General features: G+C 37.4%; 3 protein-coding genes across 9 annotated transcripts in view; 2 read left to right on the top strand and 1 right to left on the bottom strand.

The window, feature by feature from the left end:
• LOC118405180 (RUS family member 1-like) overlaps positions 1-4,617 on the top strand; it is a 12,814-nt gene extending 8,197 nt beyond the window's left edge. For all 3 annotated transcript variants that reach the window (XM_035804608.1, XM_035804607.1, XM_035804609.1), the window contains exons 10-15: positions 226-410; positions 1,054-1,111; positions 1,239-1,312; positions 1,662-1,771; positions 2,987-3,071; positions 3,761-4,617. In XM_035804608.1, the coding sequence (XP_035660501.1) occupies positions 226-410; positions 1,054-1,111; positions 1,239-1,312; positions 1,662-1,771; positions 2,987-3,071; positions 3,761-3,942 (694 nt within the window). In that variant the 3' untranslated portion in view covers positions 3,943-4,617. The remainder of the gene's footprint in view (positions 1-225; positions 411-1,053; positions 1,112-1,238; positions 1,313-1,661; positions 1,772-2,986; positions 3,072-3,760) is intronic.
• LOC118405182 (biogenesis of lysosome-related organelles complex 1 subunit 5-like) lies at positions 3,980-7,890 on the bottom strand. Of its 2 annotated transcripts, XR_004829852.1 has the most exons (7): positions 7,745-7,890; positions 7,285-7,366; positions 6,788-6,915; positions 5,994-6,052; positions 5,221-5,442; positions 5,001-5,040; positions 3,980-4,665 (listed from the first exon to the last, which is right to left on the bottom strand). XR_004829852.1 is itself a non-coding variant. In XM_035804612.1 (6 exons), exons 1-5 carry the CDS (start codon positions 7,767-7,769, stop codon positions 5,263-5,265), a joined length of 474 nt encoding a protein of 157 aa, XP_035660505.1. In that variant the 5' UTR covers positions 7,770-7,890; the 3' UTR covers positions 4,860-5,039; positions 5,223-5,262. The 2 variants fall into 2 exon arrangements, 1 of the variants encoding a protein (XP_035660505.1); XM_035804612.1 differs by lacking the exon at positions 3,980-4,665 and having other exon boundaries at positions 4,860-5,039; positions 5,223-5,442.
• A 239-nt stretch (positions 7,891-8,129) lies between these two features.
• LOC118404253 (tRNA-specific adenosine deaminase 2-like) lies at positions 8,130-20,934 on the top strand. Of its 4 annotated transcripts, XM_035803304.1 has the most exons (8): positions 8,162-8,259; positions 9,561-9,622; positions 10,719-10,766; positions 12,568-12,624; positions 13,138-13,288; positions 15,015-15,121; positions 16,844-16,916; positions 17,412-20,934. In XM_035803304.1, exons 3-8 carry the CDS (start codon positions 10,764-10,766, stop codon positions 17,549-17,551), a joined length of 531 nt encoding a protein of 176 aa, XP_035659197.1. In that variant the 5' UTR covers positions 8,162-8,259; positions 9,561-9,622; positions 10,719-10,763; the 3' UTR covers positions 17,552-20,934. The 4 variants fall into 4 exon arrangements, with proteins under 4 accessions (XP_035659195.1, XP_035659194.1, XP_035659197.1 ...); XM_035803302.1 differs by lacking the exons at positions 9,561-9,622; positions 15,015-15,121 and adding an exon at positions 15,815-15,915 and having other exon boundaries at positions 8,130-8,259; XM_035803301.1 differs by lacking the exon at positions 9,561-9,622 and having other exon boundaries at positions 8,131-8,259.
• Positions 20,935-22,929: the final 1,995 nt, after the last annotated feature.

Here is a 22,929-nt window from a genome sequence, read left to right on the forward strand (position 1 = left end):
GCAGGTATTCCGTTGTGACGGGAATTTAGTCAACTTGGCAGCTACACAACTTTTGAACAGAATAGATTAATTTTTGACTTTGGAATAGCTTAGACTTTGGGGTTGCAAAGAATTAGTTTGTTTTGACATCATTCTACTGAGCTGGACTATGCATGCTAATTAGAATTTAAACTAGAAATTATCAAAGCAATGAAACAAACAGGTGTGGTTCTTGCATTCCTTCAGGTTGACCTGGTTCCTGTTCTTTGTGTTCACCTGTCTGCACCTGTTTGCCAACTACAACGCCGTCACCTGCGTCGTCATGGAGACCCTGAACCAGTCCCGCCTGCACATCCTGGTGTCACATTACCTGCGGACGGGCGTGGTCCTAAACCCCGCCCAGGCTAACGTACAAGAGCCTGTGGTGTTTGGTAGGCTCTTGTTTTTTCTTAATCATTCAGATTTAAGATACAGGCCAAAAAAATTATACATTTTTACCTCATCCCTCATGATCTCAATGAAAAGCAGCCTGCAAGTCAATTTGAGTTTCACATTGAGTAAATAGAGCTTAAACAAGAAAGGCATTTTCACGAAAATGCAGAATGCTTTTCCTTTTGTCAAGCTACTCTCACACAATGAAGTTATACCATCAGGCTTGCACTGTAGTATTGCGAGTAGAAAATAATTACCAATGCAGATTTTGCTATGGCAAACATGTAAATTGCTCATATTTGCTGTACAGCAGCGAGCTGATGTGCTGATGTCACAGGCAGTTCTAAGCGCTGATTGGTTCATGTCAGTTCTAAGCTCTGATTGGTTCATGTCAGTTCTAAGCTCTGATTGGTTCATGACAGAGGAAGAAGAACACAAAAACAATATGCTTTTTCCTATCAGGGAAAAGTTAAGATCATAAATGAACAAAGGAAAAAACAGATCTACACATGATAAAGAACTGTATAATCATGCACTGATGAAAATCAACTGAAGAAACATAGGTCTGATTGGCTGCATTGAATGTGTTGATGGTTTCAAAATGTATTTTGCTCATAAAATGTGTTTTTATGTTTTTCACAGCTCAGAAAAAGTCCACCAGAATAAAGCTGGGATCACCAATGAGTTCTATAATACAGAGGTGGGAAAGTAAAAATGATACAAACTTGAGTTCTATTCAGGTTTATGAAATTCAGTGCACAAGAAAGCTCAGGAATATTCATGGAAATTTAACCAAGATGATTAAGGTATGTTATGTTGATCTTTAGGGCGACAGATTTGGACAGTGCCATTCACAGTAACTCTGAGGGGAGGTACCTTCTTGGCATGCCCACTTTAACAGGTAATGTCTTAGTATGGAGCTTTTTTTAAGGGCATTTTTCAGTTTTCTCTTATAGGTAGCCTCTACTAAACATACAGACACTTATTGGTTTATATTCCTATCAATTCATGGAGGAATTTTCTCAGTGAGAGCATGAAAATCATGCACATTTAACATGTAGTACGATCATATGAATAACATCCTAGCCTTGGTGCCATCCCTGTGTTTCTTTATGCTTAGGCACCTAGTACATGAGATATTTTCCTCTAATGTACCTTTAAATATTTTTAAAAAGTTAATATAGGTTTTTCATGATTGTTCTAACATTACATATGTACATGTGGATTCAAGCAATTGTTTTTCCCTTCAGACATCAACATAGTTCTGCACCAGGAATCATCCCACCTAGACTTCATAAAAAGCTGTTTCCAAGCAGAAATAATTGACTATGTTATAGAACACAGGTTCTCCAAACTCCAGGTAGGGCCATGTTTTTTTATAAAAAGTTTTTTTGTGCAAATACTAAAGCTACATTTATTTCTTAATGCACGAAACATTAAAAACATTTGAATTATTTACCTTGTAATTTATGACACTGACGGCATTCAGATCTATTCATAGGATGTCTGTTGCTTTTATTTTTTATTTTCACATGCCCACTCCATTATTTTCTTGCAAAAATTCGAAAACAAAGTGGTAGCCTAAGGATTAACATCGACTCTCATATGATTTTGCCGGGTATCCAAAGACTGCCACATTAACAAAACAGTGTTATCATTAGGCTTAGTGGCGTGCCCTAGGGCACGTCACTAATGGATTTTCTAATAAAGTCTCAAATTCTTTAAGACTGTCTTGAATATCCAGATATTATATGAAGTGTGCATACAGTGGGGATTACTGAATGCTGCAATAGATAATTACCTGCAACAGAAGGTTATGCAGGGATCGAAATACTTTTTTTTTGCTACATGCAAAATTGCAAGTTGGCAAAAATTTTACATGCAATTTGAAAAATTTACATGCAAAATACAACTAGTCTATACTGCAATGTTCTAGCCAGCATCCATCATTCTGTACTTTTTCTGTACTCTGAATTTTGCTGCTCAGGATGGATAAGAATTTTGCACATTCTCTCACTTTTGACGGACAGAAATCGGCACATAAAAATACAGACAGAACTTTAATTTTTGGAAAGATATCCACATAATCAGCATGTACGTTTGCAGCAAAGCCAAATTTTATTATTTATAACACCTACTGACGACCGGTGACGATCTCCGTCAGGCAAAAAAAGGCAACGTGGCATCAGTATTTTTACTATAGGCCAGGTATTTTCAACATGCAAGATTGCAAGTTCAGAATTTTTTTATGTGCAAATCTCAAAAATGACATGCAAATTGCAAGTTAAGTATGTGTATTTCGAACCCTGTTATGTTTTCGGTACCATTTATGTGTCTGTATAACTGTGGAAGCTGTGAATAATAATGGATCCTTACAATATTTGGAAGGTTCATGTACATGTTTAGGTAGGGGTCAGGAAAACAAAGGACAAGTTCGATGATGAGCCTCCTAGCAGCTTTCTATGGTACAGCAGCAGAGCGTCTGGTTTTGATATCTGATATTTTGGATGTGGCGGTCTTAAGGTATCCAGCACATAATGGCAGTTTGAAGGCCTGACATTATGTTATCTTCCAGGTTCATTCCAGTGTCCCATGCTATGACAACCAGGCCCACTCTCTCATTCCTAGTGACAAAGCATTCCAGTCCATGGTGGAACAAGGTAACCCTAGTCTAGTGGGAAAATCTTTTCCACTACCAATTTGCACTCACTTTCCTTACGTTTCGGTGTCGATCAGAAGCCTTCCTCAGAGCTTCTGACTGGAGTTCTGCTTCTCACCGCTATATGTAGCAGATGTAGGTGGCGCTTTTGCAGCGAGAACACAATCCCAAATGTGGCTAACATTCCTAACGTAAGCAAAGTGAGTAGAAATTTGTTGTGTTAAAGAATTTTCCTATATAATACTGTATTGTACCAACCTGATGAAATCATTTTCAGAAATTCCATCAATTTATTTATTGAAACTGACAAGACTATCAACCTGATAAAAGTTATAGGACTCAACCATAATATGTAAATGTAGTTCCAACTAATACTGTATATTTTTTCAGGGGAAATGCTTATATAAGATACTTTATACATCAATACAAAATGCCAGTCATGTAGTTGAATTGAATCAACAAATATATACCCATCCAAACTCATTTGATGACTTATGTCTGATAAAATCTAATTTTCTCGAAAAAAAAACCAGCATATTTTTGTTGGTATTTGGCTGTGTAACATGGAAACTATCCTGCTGACAATTCTTATGTTGACAAACTTAACACCATCATGAATTCATTTTGTTTTCATTCTTTGGATAAATTCTTTTAAACCGATAAGATAAAACTTTTTTTCTCCCATCCTAGCCAACCACAAAGCATTGTGGGAGCTGGTGGACTCTTCCCATGAGGTGGCAGCACAAGTCTTCCCATCATTCCATGCAGGTCTGGCGCACGCCGGTTGGACGACTCACCGCACGCAGCTCGGACCTGACGAGTGGAGGGCATCCTGGGATATCCACGGTCTCTCTGACAAAAAGTCTTACTAGTAGCATTCAAAAGATGTTATATATTTTATTCATTTCATTTCGTAGATGGAATGTAATTTATCTAAACTCACTGTACTGAATGAGGAATTATTCTAACCATAGAGGTAGAGCATTTGAAATTAAGTTTCTAATCATACATTACAATACATTCGGAAATTTCCAAACACATTATATTACATTCAACTTGGAATATCCACTTCTTCGAACAAAGTTTACTAGAATGACATGTAGTATTCTAGCCATACTTTCCACCTGTACCTTATATTAGAAGCACTTACTTCTGAAAAGCTCACTGATATGATATTTTATTTCTGATCATCAAAAGTATAAAGAATTTGTCAAATTCCTAGTATCATATCATATCATAAAATTTCAATATTTAATTCTCACAATATTGATAACAAGCAAAGTAATCTATAATATACTCTGTACTATTCAGTTATCAACTTATAGTGTTTATTGCAGAGCAGATGAAAGGAATAAGTGCCTTTACTCCTTAATTACCTTTACACACAACAGTATATTGGCCTGAACATTTGCCAATATATATGTTTTGCTAATGATGATGATCATAATTTCTGTAGAACCACCAAATGTACTCAGTCTGGTAGCAACACTTGTCAAAACCATTACACTCAAATTTTTATTTCAGTATAATAAATTGCACAATAGATTTTTCTAATTCTCAGTGTCGTTTTGAATTCTCAGTTTAATTCTTACCATTTTACAGGGCTCGAAATACCACCTGCATATGCACGTTAGTGCAGGGGAAATTAGATCTGTGCAGGTATTTCTAGCGTCTACCTGCACCCAACCTGCACTGGGCCATGTACTGGATTTACATAAATGTCCTATGATGTAGGTGCATGTGGATTGTTATTAGCTGCATTGGCTATTACCACCTAATAAAGTAGAAGAAAAAATAGCAATAGTTCCTTAACAATTTTAGTAGGATCCATACTTCATAAATTCAGAGTGGTGCAGGTAAAATTTGTCTGGTGCGGGTAATTTTCAATGTTACCTGCAGGTATGCAGAAAAAAGTATTTTGAGCCCTGATTTTAGAACCAGTAACATAATCCATGAATATCTTCACTATACAGTCAAACCTGTATTAGGGGCCACCTCTACAGAGGGGCCACCTGTCCATAGTGGCCACTTTTTGTCGGTCCCTTGTGTATTTTATCTACAAGTTACCACCTCTATACAGAGGCCACCTGTCTATAATGGCCAAATTTGTCCGGTCCCTTGAGTGGCCGCTATAGACAGGTTTGACTGTAATTATTTCTGCAATGTTCATTGAATGAGTAAAAATGGAAAGATCATGGCATAGACACTTTCCCCTCTTTCAGCAGTTCCTCCTTCAGTCTGTGCTGTTCCGTGATTTTGTCACACAGAATCTCGTGTTCGCGGTCGACCTCTGCACTCCGACCGAACTGGTCCGACATGAAGGCATCCCACTCCTGCTTCCTCCCTTCCCTTCTGTTCTTCAGGGGGTCAGCCTAAAAAGGTCAAAGGTGAAAAGTAATGTTTTCAATACACCTCTTTCACACGGCGGACATGACAGAATGATCGAAAATGAGGTCAATGAGGCAAAGAAAGAAAAGCTAGGTACAGAATAAGTTCCCATTCAGTTTTTCTCCCAAACCACACTTATTTTCAGAATAAAAGATCAAATTAATAATATCATAAGTAGTGTTATGCACAGAAAATATGTTGCAACTTAGAGTAGCAAAGATCATTCTCATAGTCCCGCACACCTCCATCAAAATGATCGACAAAATATAATTTAGAAACATAATTTAATAATGTAAAAAATTTGCATCATTTCTCTAATTGGTTGACTTGGTAATTGCCATGCTTTCATTGGTTGAACAGCTAATAATGATGGACCAGCCTAATACGTGCCATGTGGGCTCATTTTCGACCTATCATGTCAGATGGGAGTAGATGGATGAAAAAGGTGTCTTCTTTCAAACTTACAGGGAAAGTTAATCAGAATGTATCTACAATCTAGCCAGAATGTCTCTATAATCTAGCCACTCCTTCCTACCTTTGCCATTTTCTCCTCTGTTTCACTGATCTTCTCGCACATTGATGTGGCAACTCTCACTGGGGTAACAAACATTATGTTGTATATGTAAACAATATCACATCCTTAAGACAGATATATAACAACTTTGACAAGATTTTGACAAGGTGAAGATACTGGATTCCGAACAGGATAAGTTTCCTAGGGCAGTGCAAGAGGCATTTACATCAAAATCCATCAAAATTCCCTCAACCAAGACGGGGGTCGATACCGACTTCCAAGCACCTTTGACCCTTTGCTGACGTCACACATCCAGTGACGTCACACTTCCTGTCTGGATGTGTGACATAGGCTTTGGGTCATTTCAGCTTGAAAAGGATCAGAGGACTGATTGAAATCTTGATGGTAAGCGCTTTATTTTGTGCACAGATTTAAAGTGTAAAATTGTATCATAATAGCTATATTTTATTCAATAAGGCAGTCCACATCTCTGCTGGTACACCTAGCTCTTCTTTTGTCCCTCTACACCAGGGAGTCACAGGAAAATTTGGATACTGCATGTGCCACTACACAACCTGTATTGACTAGAGTCTCCTCCTTGAGACTAACTTGGGGCCCAGTGTGAATGTGTGTGCATAAAATGGCAGGAGATCTAAACGGCTAGCCTGGTATCCAGCCGTATTATAGCTCCTGAGTCTCTTCTGTCCTCTCAGAGATATAGCAGAGAGGACAGAGGAGACAGAAACTATAATATGGCTGGATACCAGGCTACTAAACACAAGGAGCTACAGTTTACAACAACTGTTTTGACTCACAGTTAGCTGTGACCTGTGCCAGGTTGTCCTCCAGGAGCATGGTGCATGCTGGGATAGTTTGTCCCATCTGTTGGGCATGGCCCAGAACAGCCTCCAGTCTCTCCTCCTCACGGTGGTTCCTCTTCCCCGGGGGGGGGGGGGGGGGAACAGCAGAGAAAATGGTTTTTTAGATTTGGAAGAAATTGTGACATTAAACCATCAAACTTGAGCCAATAACAAAGGAGTGTTTATCTGAAAAAAGTTCCTTGACAAAACTAAGGACACCATTACAAGTTTGTCTCTTTTTCTGTGCAGATACGTGATACCTTGATACCAATGAATAGAATAAGAAAAAAGTAATAGTTATAGTCCCTGTTTTAAGTGTTTAAGGTGCTCTTTTGTTGGCTGGATGGCCTCTCTCACACCCCTCGCAAACCAGTCCGGATCCTGATCAAGAATGACAGTCCTCTCTGCTCTATGTCAATTTTGTATCATAATTACATGCATAAGGACCAACCTCAAACTCCCTTATGAAGCACTTGATCTCTCCCTGCACCACAGGCCTGTGGTCCAACAGTCGGGCATGGATCTCACCAACATCTGAGGGGAAATAAAAACATAACGCTAGTTCACGATGCCACCTACATTACAAGGGTCATTAACCTCTCAAAAATCGTGACCAAATCTCCAATGATTCCGATGTCTCTCAAGACATACGCATATTCCAAATATCAAAACAAAGGCAGTCCAGATCCAGCGCATACTCGAGTTATTTTGTTGACAGTCACAAACTCACATAGACACATATGCACGAACAACGGTCTCGTTATTCTGGTATAAAGCGCGCATACAACTGATTCAAAACACATCTACAATGTTCCTTGTGCTCTCAGACTACTTTTCTGCACTCCATAACCCCTTAATCGTCACAAATTTCGCATAAATCTACCAAATCCACACACGGAAGCACTCACAAACCTTTCACAACACCTTCCGCCGCCATCTTTATCTGACCTTTGACCTATCAATAACCAGTCGTTAACCTATTGAAACTTCTTCCAAACAACCTTAACTCAAGACTAGAGTCGCATACAAACTACCTCAAGTTCCTACAGGTTTATTGAAGATTGTAACAAACATAAACGTTTCAATTTTGTGCTCTGAATTTTATGACTTTTATTGCGTAATCCATACAGTGGGATAGTCTATCTACGGCAAGCCAGAAAAGACATTTTACAAAACCATTTTTAAAAAGTATTTTAGATTTTATCTGGCAGAATTTCAGGTATTTTTCATGTCATATCATAATCATAATTTTTTAAATTGAAATTAATATTGTTTTGATATGTCTATGTATTAAAACGAATATTTTATGTTATGTTGCGGTGTAAAAGTCTTTTCTGGTTGACCGTAGTTGACCTCTGTGCTGCACTATTTTCATCATGGCGGACCAAGGGGAGATTGAGAAATACATGTACAGCGCACTAGACCTGGTAAGTCTCGCAAAATAACCACATTTACAGCCTCAAAACATTTTCAAACGCTTTCTAAAACCTCGAGGAACCATAATCTAACGTTTGGTTCTGCTGTTATGTCAGGATTTGGCCGTTATTTTGAACTGCGTCATGCTATTTTTTGCGAAGTCTGCGAAATTTCGTATGCAGGTTGCGTGATAGGAAGTTTTAGAACGTGCGAAAGTAGGTCGTCTCGGTTGGGGAAATATTGCTGTCTGCGTTATCATAACAGATAAATATAGTTTACATGAATGTGGACTGTCATTTCTAGTATTTCAAAGCAAAATGAAGTGTGAAAACGGCTGCAAATAATCTATATACTACAAATTATAATCTACAAACAAGAAGATTATGATATTACTCTAAAACTTCTGTCTGTGTTATTATTACAGATAAATATAGTTAACATGAATGTGGGCCGTCACTTTTAGTATTTCAAGGGCAATAATGCATGCAAACGACTACAAATAATCTATATACTACAAATTATAATCTACAAACAAGAATATTATGATATTACTCTAAAACTTCTGTCTGTGTTATTTAACTTATTATTACAGATAAATATAGTTAACATGAATGTGGGCCATCATTTCTAGTATTTCAAGGACAATAATGCATGCAAACGACTACAAATTAGAGTGAAACACACATAATATTCTACGCATTGAACAAAGTCATAGATTTGAAATGAATTATGATAAAACATTGCAGACACACATTACATTACAAAGTCAGAACCGAGTTGATATTAAATTATATTTACAAGCAACACATTTTCACAAGCTGTCTTGCTGTTATTGTAACATAATTTAGCAAACTCTGACATTTTATAAATTAAACACGAATATTGTTCTGTTTCAAAATTGAAATGGTCAGGCATTCTCAAAGGAGACAGTGCAGTTGAGTGCAAAGGGACAATAACCTTGAATGACCTTTGTATTTCAACTGCTGTACAAAAAAGCAACTATCCTCATTTTAATACTGTATACCTCAGTTTACATCAATGAAGATTAGACATCCAGGTAGTAAGATACGCTAGATAGCAATTATTCAATCTAGACATGGTTTTGGGAACGGTCAGACATCTTAGAATTAACGTTAAATAACATGTAACAGTTATTACTTTAGCAAATAACTGATACCCTCACATTGATGTTACATTTTAACATGTCATGAAGCAAAATTTTTTCTGCAAGAATTGTGAAAACTGACAACATTCTAAAATTGTTTACCGTTGTTATTTGTTGTTGTTGTTCTGACCAGCAATTTTACACCAGACAGGTAATGTGTCGATGGTCATGACGGTTGGTTGTGGTGCTGACCGCGAGGGCATCAGAAGGTAAAGGAAGGGACGCCGCACGACAAGTCTTACTGTGCACCTCTGATTACATGCAGATGCTGTCATATGTCTATTAGTATCTATATAGTAGTTGGTATAAACTGGTCTTCTGTATTCACTATTCACTGTTTTGTTTTCTACAAATTGTAGTAAATTACTTTTTAAGTTAAAATGGGGTAAACAGTGGGGTTCGTTATTGTACTTTTTTCTGATTGGCTATCTTCTATGGTAACAGTCATTCACCCCAATATCTGCTTGGATTTGAATATTGTTTGGAAACTTAAGAGTACATATATACTTGCTATTTCCAGATGAAACAAACTACCTTGTTGCAATGACATTGATACTATTCAACATCTATTCATTAAGTAATCAGAGCTATTAGACTGAAGTGACTACCCTACAACAAAGAAATGAATTAGCAAATTAAAAAAAAAAGAGTCCGATCACTGAGTAAAAATGTTAAGGAACATGCCTTGGGATACAAGAAGGCCAGTTTTTGTATTTATGCATTTGTGGAATGTGTTTCCTGGGTTTAAAAAGGATCTTTGATTTAACAAATCCAGTACATTTGAATTCATCTAAAAGGTTATTTCAAAAAAGAGAGTTTTTTTCTTCATGAGAACTGTTAGATCTCAGGAACAGAGAATTACAAGTAGGTATAGGAATTTGAAGGCCATGTGTAGAAATTTAATTGTTACATATTGGCACTCTGACACAGACAGTGTTACATGTACATGTGCTGTGTTGTTACAGTGTTATAATACAATGTACAGTGTTCAGAATACCATACAAATATCAAATCTAGCTAGCAAGTTCTGTAGTGACCTTTAACCAATTGTTCTCAAGTAGTAAATACTAAAAATAGCCTGGTGTCCTGCCTTCCTTGTGTTTTCTCCAGTAGTGGTAGCTATCAGAGCAGACACAAGCCAAACCAGGCAGGGATCCAGGCTAAGAGGAAAAGAACCCAGAAAACACATTCTTCAAGAATGCAATATACTTTTAGCTGCTCTCTGTCTAGTAGTAACCGTAGCGAGGACGTTGATCCTCCGCTTCGCTCAGTACCGTTTGTATAATTCGTTTCGTGTCCCGGCAGGCTCGCGCCGCTCTGGCCAAGGGGGAGGTCCCTGTAGGCTGCGTCATGGTAACCATTTTGCTTTTTTATGTTCCGTTTTTGAGGATTATATTCCTTCTATTCAGCACATGGCCTACTGAAGAAAATGCTACACTCACTTACTACTAGAATGTCTTTTAGCTTAAAGTGTGCTTTGGGCCCCTTTTCCTTTTGATTTACCTGTTGTATTCTTCTCTTTAAGGGTTGTCAAGGAAGTTGTCAAGAAAGACTTGACCATCAATAAAAAAATCTGAGAATTTATAGTTGAATTATACTGGAGCAGTAGTATTCAACGGTGTCACCAATAATGTAAAATGTATATCTATAATGAAAATTTTGGGGCCTAACTTTCAACTTTATCTAGTTTTGAAAGCATACTTTTATCAGAAGAGGTTTGCTCCTAATATATCAAAATTATGATACAAATTAATATTTTTTGACTTTGAAACTATCGCACTATCTATTCCACCTGTAGTATTATTCAAGTAACCTTAAGACAAGTGTAGGGTCTTCAGTGGTAGGCCAAGCTGCTGCCAAGACAACACCGTTTTATTGTGTTTGATTTTGTTGTGTTTTTTTTTATTCTGATAGTAAATATATTAACTACAATCAATGGTATCAGGCCAAAGATCACTGCTATTAAAACTGTTCACCTCTTCCTCACTATCATCATAATGATTATGGTTTGCTTTTATTTTCCATATTATGAATATTAGTTACAACAATGCAAAAATTAGAACATAGGATGTGCGAAATATGATAAATTTAGCAGTACTTTTACCAGCTACCCAAGCGTTTTAATAAGTTTTGAAGAAGGACCGAAGAGAGATCCAATTTGGCAGGGTGTAGCTGCAGTACTGAGAGAGAATGATAGAGGGCAGAGGTGAGCAGTATGCTGTTGTAGCAGTTGTGATTCTTGTTGTCTGGGTACCTGAACCTTACATGAGAGCCAGGGACTTTGTCTAGGGTGAATTATCAATGTGATATCTACATGTGTATGATATACTTGAGAACTACCATTATATATATCTATAAATTATATAGTACTTTGGTATTATGATAAGACAAGAAAAAGATCATGTATTATTCACAAGGGTCACGGTATGGGTAAAGTTGTTCATTTCGTTGACAAATTTTTCATGTCATTGATAACGTGTGCGATGTTTTGTGTTGCCTTGCACTTTGTAGGTTTACTGTGTCACTGTTTGTTGCTAGCCAGCAATAGGACATGTTGTTTGCTGTTTATAATTACTTTGTGACATTCATCTGGAATCCATCCTATTTTGGCTCCTAGCAATGACCACCTTCATGCAGAATAGTCTTGCTCCCATCCCCATTTAAATGTTTATCACCTGCATTGATTGGGGACCATTTGGTCCCATTTGGAAAAAGGGAGTAACGCCTACTTGGCCCTGTTGAACACCCTGTGGCTACCGGGCTATTTTGGGGCTTTGGGGATTTGTTTAAAATCATATGAGTTAAAATCATCCCGGGACCCGGTGACAAATTAGTGGAATCGGAGCTCAGCTGGGGCTACATCTCCTTTGGCCACCCATGCAAATGGGACTGTAGCATAACCTGTGCAAGGCAATTCTGCAGGGAAGTGATAAAAAAAGCAAATGGAATAGGAGGGATTCCAGGGTACTGCGACTTGTGAATGTCTATAGAGAGGCCTCCTAACAATAATCATCTTTACAGTTCTGTAGATATTGAAGTACACATGTATAACAAAACATTCAGCTTTGCTATGTGATTTTTGTTGTTGAAAGACATGTTCATTAGACAGATATTCATGTCTTCAATTTGTTTCCACTTTTGTTTTTCACCCTAGGTGTATCAAGGACAGGTAGTAGCACAGGGACACAACAGAGTTAACGAGTCAAAAAATGTGAGTAGCAAGAAGTGCTGTAAATATTGAATACAACACAGTGTATATATTCTGTATCACCCTCAGTAGCAGCCCTCTCGCGGATCGGATCGCCCGAAGGCCGGAGTAATACAACATGTTGTATTTTATTTATGTCATACCCAGGTCGGAAAACACTGATTTAATTGCCAAACTACTCATAAAAAGAATAAAATGCAACTGTACACATTGTTTTAACCTGCACCAACAACTTTATTCTTTAAGAGCGGCAAGTTCGAACAAAATTTTAACAAAAGAACTTCATTCGTTTGCATGGAAGCCTGTGTGATACGGAAAGTTATTGGCCGGTCCAGAACACCTATATCAAACATTATCGATGCACAGGTATGACATAAATGCCTATAACTTACCAGTGATTGAACGCCTTAAACTTAACAGTGATAGAAAATTCACAGTAAGTTTTCTGAATTTAGAATGTCACTCCAGATTTATATTGTTGCTTATTGGATTTTTCCAAAATGTTTCCCCCTCCAGGCCACAGTCCATGCTGAGATGGTAGCAGTTGGTCAGCTGCTGGAGTGGTGTATGAAGGTCGGGCTGGATAAGAACGAGGTGCTGCCCATTGTGCAGCTGTATGTGACATGCGAGCCCTGCATCATGTGTGCTGGGGCACTCAGACTGCTCAGTATCCTTCTACTGGTGCTACTGTTGATCGACTTGTAGAGCAGTGAACAGTAATGGAAATCTGTATTGGCGATAATGTAAAATTAGCAAGTTCAGGGTGTCATAATCTCATCCGTGAACATTCCAGGTCATAAGAACTCACCCCACACAGCAGCCCGCTATCTCAAGTGTCCAAAAGTCTAATCTTTAAACTTTCTGACCAGTGCAAGATATTTCAGCGGTCAAAACTGCCGCCATCTTGCCTTTCCATGACATCATTTTAGGGACTGACCACTTCAAATTAGGGGTCAGCACAGGCCGAAAAAATTAACCAAAACCTTGTTTTTTGCTGAATCTGAACATCTGCAACCTACACTGTCTCACCAATATGAAATGTTTCTTACATTTTCCTGCTAAAAGTAGAAAATAGGCTAAAATACTGTATGGACTCATTTTGGGCCTTCTGCGCCTGCGTCAATTAGGGTCATTGCCCTGTAGAGTTGTGGAAGACAGAGAAATCTATGGCTGTGTACCTAATACATGTACCTGTATCTGTTAAATTATTCAGAACCTAAACATCTGAAGTACCTGGTAACCTTACTGATTTTCGAAAGTAGGATTTTTCTAATGAATATCTATTTCTTACCTCTGAAGAATGCAATTCTATGTAAGATGTAAAGTTTAACCCCCAGGAAATGGCCTCCCTTAATATATAGCTTATATATAAGCTTAAAAATGCTTAAGGGGATGTGGTCCAAGTTTTGACGCTTGAGCCTTAGCAGAATGTACATGTACAAGTTGCATTGGTTTTTGCTCAAACCACAGTTCTATATATTATGACAGGTGCATTTTGAAAATTTTAGACTCGTGGTAGAAAGTAAACCAATTTGGAACCTTTTGCTGTGAAAACATATTCAGCAATTATATATTGACTATTGTAGTGGACATGACTTGCATGACAAAGTAACTGTCAAAGAAAAGAAGTAAGTTGAAATCAACATGTAATGATCATGCCTGCATGTAATGTCCTTGTTCATGAAGGTGATTCTGAGAGGTGAATATATAATGTCCTTTTTAACCTCCTTGGATGGATAGAGAAAATTTAGGACCATGCTAGCCATATTGGATTAGTAAACTGTGTTTAACATATTATTTCTTTTCTGTCAATGGGAAATGATTTGTATTCTAGTAGTTATTCTAGTAGCTAAGCATTTTAGAGCCAGTCTTTTAATTTGCTTTCCATTGTACAATGTACATGTACCTTAAAGGCCATAGAATGAAATTTAGAACTACAGAAAGCATAGCACAGGATATATTTCCTGAAAAGTCAAGAGATGATTATCTTTAAAATCTGAGCCCTAGGTCTGGAAAAACATACTTTTCTTATAACAAAAAGGCCAAGAAAGAAAGCTCTTAAAATGTTTTGCCAATGTCTGTACATTTCTGTTTAGTGCTCCAATATGGCTAGCAGGTATCATATTACAGAATCTCTGGATGTGTATGACACTGCTGCTGTGATTGTGATTCATGACCTATATAGATCATACAGCCCTTGCCTGTGCTCCTATATGGCTGGCAGGTGTAATATTACAGAATCTGTAGTAGTTACCAGTTTGCGATAGCAAAACTTGTATTTTTCTTTGTGTACAACCCTGCTAGCTGCTTCCAATGAATGCTTGTGACTGTGATGTCTGCCTGAGTTTGTTTTCCTGGGTGCACCGAGGCATGATTCCCCTTAACCGACCCATACATCCCCACGGTGTGGTACGGGTGCCCCAACCCCCGCTTCGGGGGGTGCGGCTCGGTACTCAGTGTGCATTCAGACAGGCTAGAGTCGTATGGACAGCAGTTTAAGGTACACCCGTGTGTGTTACGATATGTGTGTGTTTTTGCAAGTACATGGACCATTACTCGACTGACAAAATGCCTCCTGCGTATGTGGAAGAATGTACCGTATTTTCTCGAATAAAGCGCACTTTGTAAACTTCACAAAATTCAAAAGGTGCTGTAAGTTGTGGCCAAAGTCAGGGTGAATACACATTTTTTCAGGTTATTGAGCTTGAATGTGAATAAGACCACAGATAGAGCTAGTTGGACAATGCTATTTTTCGAAGAAGGATACAATGCTGTCGCATTGTTTTTGTGTGCAGCATATACATGTATCATTATTAACAAATATCATATTCAGGATATGTTCAAGATCACTGGAGAAGGGGTGCATGCTTTTTTTTTTTTTTTTTTTTTTCATGTTATTTTTTAGACCCTCAGATTTGTCTGAAATTTGAAATTGGCCCCCAACTGCATATTTTAATTAGGGTGCATACTTTAATCGAGAAAATACGGTATTTTGAGCACTGCGCAATGGTATACAATATGAGACAATGCCAACATTTTTCTTTGTTAATCTAGCAAATTTGAAAGAAGAAAGAAAGAAGAAGCAAAACAAAATTAAAGAGCTTTAATTTGTATAACTGTTGATGTATGACACTATTAGGCCATCATTGCCATAAGGTATGACCTTTGATCTTTGGCCCTTAACCTTTGACATACATCCCCCTGATAGTGTTTGGTTGCCCTCACATGGGGGGCGTGGCTGCGGCCCAGGAAATTCATGTAGAGAGATTTAACTCAAAAGGACAGCCCTTCAAGGTATGGGTGGTGGACAGCAACACGCACTCACACATAGAAAAACTTGTTGAAGAATACCAGGCTTACTGCATTGTACAATTTAAGTAAGTCAAACAACTGGATAAGATCTCTAATGATTTAGACTGTCAGGTGTTTCAGATAACATCCACTATCTGTCATCACTGACTCTTGTGTTTTCAGACTTCAGACTAATTCTTTGTTAAAGCATGCTTAGTTAGTCCAATGTTGAGTTTGGAGTTTGAATTGTCGCTCGCTCGATATGCAAGCAATTTAGAAGGGTTTCAGTCCTTAGGACAGGACTTAAGCCTTGGTCTACTGTTCATCATGATTGTAAAAAGGAACTTGGAAATTTTCATTGTTGCAATGGACTTACATATTCTGCACAAAGCATCAAAGCTTAGGTCAGTGAGTTAAAGTGGTTCAAGTCACTGACTGTTTGGAGAATTTATCCAGTTGATATATTTTGTATAATGTAGTATTTCACCTGGATGTCTGACCTTCATCAATAGATGAATGGTTTATTGATAAATGAAGATTGATAAATGAATATTGATAGATGAAGATTGACGTCATCCTCGTTTTACGAGTTGCAATTGGTACATTACAAAATATGCAAAATAGTTGCTACTTCTTATATACCAGTAGTAGAAGTTACAGTTACTAGACCAACTGGAAGCTTGCAGTCAAATCTGTTTATAATGGCAAACGGTCACAGTAGATCTAGACATGACTGTCAACCACAATGGGAATGAAGTCATCTACTGGACCTTTAAATAATGGCCAAAATAGCCTTCACGTTCTCTGAATATGTCTTTGCCTTGAAAGCATGGCCTTGACTTTCAAGTAATGCTACAGAGCTTTAAGAATTAGCATAATTCTTGTAACTTTAGATCTCATGTCATTGACACCTGTTGTTTGACCTCCTCAGTGTATTGGTGGCATCTTTGCTGAGCCGTGTGCAGCCTTACTAAAACAGTTCTATGGACAACAGAACCCAAATGGTGAGTAAAACTACATGTAGAACTGAAAGAACTCAAAAGTTCATTTTTGACCAAAGCAAGTTACTCCTAAAATATAAGTTGTATTGTATGGGCTGCATATCATCGGTAATGATGCAAATATTCAGGTCCTTTTGTACTGATTAAGAAAAAAAAAAAAAAAACTATTTAGAAACAATTTTAATCTTTAAGCTCAATTTAAGATGTCTAAATAGCACCCCAGTTGAAGTTTGTCCAATGGTTTTCCGAAATGTAAGATGTCATTCCTGGCTGTTTATTATCAGGAGGGTATGTTTGGGGGTTATAAGAATATTGATGCTGTATAATGTCAAACTGCTGTCTATTCCAAGTTCAATGCCAAGTTGCCAATACAATTACATTTCATAATTCCAAGAAATAATGTCAGTAGAACCAGAACACACTCTTCTGGAGTTGAGTACTCCTTTAAATGGTCACTATTAACAGGGTTGACTATGATTTTTAACTCTCTTTTTCCAGCCCCGAATCCTAAGAAGAAGTCAGAGGGAAGAAGCACAGGGCTGGGAGGGAACCTCGCTAGTAATTTTGGCAGTGCGTTTGGCGGATCGGGGGATGGTTCAGAGTACTATGCAGCTGGGTATGGCTACACTGAGTTCTAGATCTGGCAGACTCCTTCCCCTATTTGCAATATAGTTCTTTCCCTTGCCATCTACTGCTGCCATATATAATACAGGATTCCACAGACATAGGAAAAGGCCTTTTCATAGTTCGTGTATGCACATAGTGACTGTATCACATGTACCTCCCCTTTGTACTGTAAATGCCCTTACGTTCACTTGGAATTAATTTTTCAGTTGGGAGAAAATTTCGCAGTTGAAACATTGGTGGGAGCAGGGTAAGAAGACGGAACAAGCATTTTTCTTTTTTTTTCTTGGTTTTAAGTTCACTGCAAAACCTGCAAAGTTATATAATTTCACTGTGAAAATTTTAACATCTACAGTATCACCATCCTTGTTCTTTGCTTACTATATGGAAGGAAGCTAGAAAAAGAAGTTAGTATATATGGGAGAATAATATTGATAGATACTAGAAATTTTGTTGTTGTTGGCAATGTCATTAGAGAATGTGAGGAGAAAGAAATTGATAAAGGTCTTGATGATGGAAAAATTAACAAGTCTTGGAGTATTCAAAGTCTTGAACAAGAAATTCGAATGTCTTAAAATGTTTCTTGAAGACGCAATATAAACACTATGCCTGTAGTCTAACTGTGAAAAGGGTCTTACTACTAAATAGAATTTAGTTGATAATATATTATTCTTAAAAAAAGAACTTAAGATTAGGATCTTAATAGAGGACGGTATCAGAGTGTCTCCGGGTTTGTTTTCCGAAAGTGTGAGTCAGTAGTGCAATGTACAAGACGGAGTTTAAGTAACCAGGATATCTATGAAAGGAAGAAAACGCCTAAAAACTGTGAACTTTATGATGTGAAACTCTACAGAAGTTAATGATGTAGCAAACACATTAACTATACAGACAACAGACAGGAAAGTACCAGTGTACTACCACATTGATATGCAGACTACAACTACATTGTACAGGTCCCTTATAAGAATGGCCTTCCTCTATCTATATCCATTAGAAGGTATCAAGCTAGACAATAGATACAAACAATTATATCAGAGATAGAAAACTGCAAGTTTCTTGAAGACGAACGATAGATGAAATTTAGAATTTGTAATGTTTGTTTTTTGTGACGAGCAAGTGATGTCCTATCACGAAAAGGAAGCACTTTGTTTTTTCAAATCACTTGTTTTCTAAGCAAAAACCACTGGAGAAAACGGCAATGTAGGTTTCGAGGTGAATCGTTGTGACTCTAAGCCTATGTATGCAAGACTTGTCTGGTTTGGAAAAAGTGAATTCTATTTTGTGAGATGAATATATCTCTCTACGGTATTGGAATACTTTATTTTTATGTAAGTATCCAGAGAAACTAAAGAGCCTCAATGTACTGAAGTATTATTCGGACTGTTTCAAAAGTGTTTTTGTTGCTTTAATAGGCGTGATTTGGGTTGGTTTGGAAGTTATCAGGAATGTTGCCAGATTGAAATTAGGTGAAAATTGTGCTTTGAAGTGTTGGCTTTAATATTGGGTGAATTCAAATAACTACAAGAGAGATTCGAGTCTCTGAAAAAGAAATTCTACAAAGCCTTGTTTGTTCAAATTATAGGACTGGTGTGACCACCTGTAATACATGTATATGATTTGAATAGACTCTAAGTAAGTAAATAAGAAAGATAAATTGAAGAAATTACTGGTAAAGCTAGGTGGGTCATATGTGATTATGAGAGTATAGTTTTTGTGCAATTTGTTCTTTTACCCAAGTTGATTTTGTCCAGCAGTGAAAGATATTTTTTTTACTTTTTGCAATAATTGTGCAAATGTTCTACATTAAATTTTGATATGTAATGTTTGTTCTTGATGTGATGATACATTAAGATTCTGGCTTTTCTTTAGAAATTATATAAAACCTATAACTATTTTTGGATGATGAAGATGTCATAGATCACACATTAGATGATCATATATTATATAGTGATATGAAATTTATATTAGTTTCTTTACTTATTTCTTTTATTATACTATTTTTGTTTTACAAAATTTATGTTTTCAAATTTTGTACTTAAGTTCAATTTAGTTCAATGACAGTACTGCAGAGGTGTTTTAGACAGTCACAAAGTTCCAATGTTTTGTTGCACTTTCTATTTTTGTAACAGTATATATATGGATATGATGTTATATATACGTACCGCAATAACTGGAGTGATAGTATAATTGTGACTATGGAACTTTTCTGTTAAAACTATTATATTCAAGCCCCACCAAATGTAGTTACTTGCTTTATGGTCACACTTAACCATATGCACATGTACTTTGAATTTTATATTTTATACAATTTGGTACAGTTTAAGTAATAATGAGCACAGCAAAACTTGTAATGTTGTGTAGTGCACATTTAACAATAGTTCTGGTATGTGCATGAATTTTTTTCCAAATTGCTAGTAATTCTGACAATTCAAAATAAGACTACACCCAGTATAAAACGATTCTGTAGCCATTTTTTGGGTATATTTTGTATTATGTAATATTTTACATGATTATCTAACCTCCATTGGCATTATTGCCTTTATATTTTGCAAGAAATTATTTAAGATTTTTGCAATTCTATCCACTAAGCAAGTAATTACATTGTTAGGGGCTTTGGTAGGACAATGTTTTGTTAAGAAAGTATTGTTTGTTATAAGTGAAAAATGCCAAAAGGCTGTGTGCAAATTGTGTAGGTTGCCAAAGCTGTGGATAGTCATTGGTCAAAACTGTACATACAGAGTCATATGTAGTATCACAGACTGACAGATGTTGATAAATTGATATATACTGGGTTCTTGTAGCTACACAGCCAAAGTGTAAACAGAAAAATAATGCACTTTGATTGTGTAGCTAAGAACCCAGTATATATGTACATAGAGAGGTCCCTTATTTTTGTGGAGAGAGAGATCAGAAAGTTATATACATGACTGGAGAGAGATATAGCTGAACACATATATGTACATGGAAAAGCTAAACTCCTAACGTGTGTACAGAGAGCAATATGGTCGAGTTTCAGGAATGCTACAAAAAGTCTTGAAGAAAGTTGTAACAGAGTCAAAAATATATATTTATGCAAGCGCAGTTGTCCCTAGAACGGTGATCCCTCAATTGGAAAAAGAAAAAAGTTGTATACGGTTCAGGCTGGAAAGAAGATTCTAGCAAAAGATAAAAGCCTTTTGTTTGCCATGTCTTGTGTTGAAGAAAGAATGGTCTGAAATACGAGATGCGATTCATTAGAAGATAGAAGGAAAGTTTATGGAGTTTGGTGAAGATTTGCAGTGCAATAGAATAAGCCGTTGATAGGTTATGTTATGTTTATTTATCTACTGGTTATTTAAGAGAAAGATTGGTATATCAGACCAAGAACAATAAAAAGCAATGCAGTATCAGTCTGAAATGTTTGTTTTCATTGTCCCTTGGAAGGGAGCTTCTGATTCTTAAGCCGGGTACGTTCGCTCTTGCGTATTCAAGTCCGTATGAGGCCCGTGTGGAAGTCTTAGCCTTTGTCAGTCTCCACGGATCGCTGGAAAAATAGTAGAGATTGGAGAAATATAACCAAATAATATGCCAGAAGAGTTAGTTGTCCGAGGAGTATGGTTTGCGACCGGCTAAATCCTCTGGCTATATTTGTCCGATTTCTACTTTTTTCCAGTGACCTGACTTGAATAAATTCCCACGTGTGAACTAACCTTAAGACAATTTTTTCCGCTATCGCAAAGTCGATCGTTAGATTCCCCAAATGTTGGTGTTTACAAACTTTGTTTTACCAATAAAGATATACGATTCTTACGTCATACGTACAGGAATGCACGTCGATTTACTTAACTAATAGTGTTAAAGAATAGCTTTAAGAATTTAGCTTTTCGTGTTTCCATTCTTCATGAATTTACCATCATCCCCATGCAAACCTTTCCTAAAATCATCATAATTTTGGCCGATTTCTGCACCTATTTAAAACCGACGGAAGATCTGGTAGAGAGTAACTTTTAAAAGGTTGCCTACGTGCACGTCGACATGAAGGGTCAATATCCAACCTCATTAAGGCACGAACATGCGTCATGTAACTTCCGGTCGAGTACTGCGGAAGTGCGAAGCAGCCAACTTCGACGAAACATGCAGGACGTTTTTCATGTTTCCGGCCGTTAAACCGTGAATATAGAATTATAAACTAGCAGGGAAAGTCACTGGATCGAGAGGAAGCTAAAACCTTGATCTAGACAGCTTTATTTTGCCTGAACGTTAAGTCGAGTGTCTGCTGTTGAAAATCTTGCCTTTTGTAAGAAGCCATTGTCATGTTGTTACCTGTACTTGCCCTCCTGAGTGTATCCACAACCCTCACTGCGTCAGGTACGTAAGATTACGTCAACTTTGAATATCGTCTTCACAATGGTGAGTTTCATCAGTAGTGTATCAGTTTTATGTCAAGATAAACTTAGTTAACGTCAACCCTCATAATTCCGGGGCAGGTTACTTAAAGACTGACACATAAGAAAACAGTGAATTCGCCGACATGGTCCTAGTTCGGTATCAGTACTCCTTGAGGTATGCACACTTAAAGTATCCAGGTGTTCAAGACATTCTTCAGTATTAGGCCTTGATAACCAATATTTGAGATTGACGTTACGTTGTGCAGTGGAATAAAGAAAACTGACTTCATATAACTAAGAATATTTAGATGGGGGGGGGGTGCCCAACTTTCATTTCGCATAACGCCAAAATGACTTACGCTAGAGCCACCAAATTCGGTGAGTTTTCCAAACATTTAGTTGGTAACAATTTCACAAAAGTCTGGAAAATTATCCATTTTTTGGTGCAGCCGTTTGCTGCATTTTTGACGAAAATCGCTAATTTCGGCTCTACCAATGTTAATGTTTGTTTGCTATATTATTGCTATTTTCTTACATATATATATAAGATCTTATGTTATCTTAGATATCTTTCATAATTAGATGTGCTGATTTGATGACTTTACAGATAGAGATTAAGACAGACAACGTGATTTTTATTAGTGATAGGGTGTGTCTGATTATTTCCGAATTTAAAGCCCATCAATGAGTGAAAACCTCTATGGCAGATGCAGTAAGCGTTTTCACCACAGCGAACTAAGCTTGAGCAACATTCTCTTATTACAGACTCCGGTAAACCTTGCGGTGATTTCCCTTGGCCGTCGGACGACTACACCGTAAACTGCGACTACGGCTACACCCGCCAGGGGGCCTCGTACGACGTGGCTCCTCAGGGTCGCTGCCAGGTTAGCCTATATGCCAGATATTGTAATCCATTGGCCTACGTAGCTAGTACAGGCTCTCTACGGGGCAGATGGATATTTCTGCCGCCGTGGTTTCGTCTGAACTCGGTAGGATTTTCACGCGGTAGGACTTTGTCCAGTGGG

This window comes from Branchiostoma floridae, chromosome 17, assembly GCF_000003815.2.
Source record: "Branchiostoma floridae strain S238N-H82 chromosome 17, Bfl_VNyyK, whole genome shotgun sequence".
Taxonomy (NCBI): domain Eukaryota; kingdom Metazoa; phylum Chordata; class Leptocardii; order Amphioxiformes; family Branchiostomatidae; genus Branchiostoma; species Branchiostoma floridae.